The 1,260-nt window shown below is 72.0% G+C and overlaps 1 protein-coding gene across 2 annotated transcripts in view; it reads left to right on the top strand.

The window, feature by feature from the left end:
- The first annotated feature begins 661 nt into the window (after window positions 1-661).
- Window positions 662-1,260, top strand: part of PGRMC1 (progesterone receptor membrane component 1) — an 8,330-nt gene continuing 7,731 nt past the window's right edge. For both annotated transcript variants that reach the window (XM_044912000.1, XM_021686264.2), the window contains exon 1: window positions 662-1,081. In XM_044912000.1, coding sequence (XP_044767935.1) covers window positions 754-1,081 — 328 coding nt within the window. In that variant the 5' untranslated portion in view covers window positions 662-753. The remainder of the gene's footprint in view (window positions 1,082-1,260) is intronic.

Raw genomic sequence — 1,260 nt, 5'->3', positions numbered from 1 at the left:
TCGGGAGAGTTGTCAGGCAGGGGCCTGTGCGCTGACTTGAGCTACACGGGGGTGTCCACGCCACAGCCTCTGGCGGGGAGGACTGGAGAAGGGTCATTAAGGAGAGTAGGAGAGTAAAAGGGGGTTCTCAAGGTGGAAATGGGTAATCTGGGCCTCCAAGGTGGAAAGAGGAGCTCGAGGAGAGGTTCCTTCCCGTCCCCCAAGGGAGCGTCGCGGTCCCCGGGGGGATGGGCGGGGAAAAGTGAAGCTTCAGAGTGGAAGGCGAGGGAGAAGCTGAAGCAAGAGAAATGGAGTCGTGTGTGGCGCGCATCAGGTGGCCGAGCGGGCCTCGAACCGAGCTCGCCAAAGCCGAGGCTCTCGGAGCGGGTCGCGGTGCAAGGAGCCGGCGAGGGTGCAGAGGAGGGCTGCGCGCCGCGTCGCGCTCAGCTAGAGGCTGGCGCGGGGATGGCGTGAGGCTGGGGCCACCGCCTCGCAGGTAGGGCCGGGGGGGGGGGCCGCTCCCGCCCCCCCCGCGGGGGGGGGGGGGGGGGGGGCGGGGTGGGGGCGGGGGGGAGGGGACGGGGCGCCCCGGGGGGGGGGGGGGGGGGGCGGGGCCCGGAGGCTCCGCCCGCCTCGGCCCCGCCCCGCCCCGCCTCCTCCGCCGGCTAGTCCTTGTCCGCTGAGCCCCGCGCGCCACTAGCTCGCTGAGAGGCAGGAGGAAGCAGCGAGTTCCGGAGCCCTCCCTAGCCCGGCCCAACCTTTGCTCCAGAGATCATGGCTGCCGAGGATGTGGCGGCCACCGGCGCCGACCCGAGCGAGCTGGAGGGTGGCGGGCTGCTGCACGAGATTTTCACGTCGCCGCTCAACCTGCTGCTGCTGGGCCTCTGCGTCTTCCTGCTGTACAAGATCGTGCGCGGGGACCAGCCGGCGGCCAGCAGCGATAGCGACGACGACGAGCCGCCCCCGCTGCCCCGCCTTAAGCGGCGCGACTTCACCCCTGCCGAACTGCGGCGCTTCGACGGCGTCCAGGACCCGCGCATACTCATGGCCATCAACGGCAAGGTGTTCGACGTGACCAAAGGCCGCAAGTTCTACGGGCCCGGTAACGGCGGCCGCTCAGGGGACGCGGAGACAAAAGAAGGGGCCCCGGCCGGGGGAGGCGAGGAGGAGCCGGGCGCCCCCGAGGGGAGGAATGGCGGCTCCCCGGCGGCAGCGGGCGAGGGGCGCTCTAGAAGGGTTGCGGCCGCCGGGGGACGCCGCCAGCGCCGGGATGGGGGGTGG

This window comes from Neomonachus schauinslandi, chromosome X (assembly GCF_002201575.2).
Source record: "Neomonachus schauinslandi chromosome X, ASM220157v2, whole genome shotgun sequence".
Classification (NCBI taxonomy): domain Eukaryota; kingdom Metazoa; phylum Chordata; class Mammalia; order Carnivora; family Phocidae; genus Neomonachus; species Neomonachus schauinslandi.
Note: the sequence above shows the minus strand (reverse complement) of the source record. Positions and strands in the feature narration are given on the sequence as shown.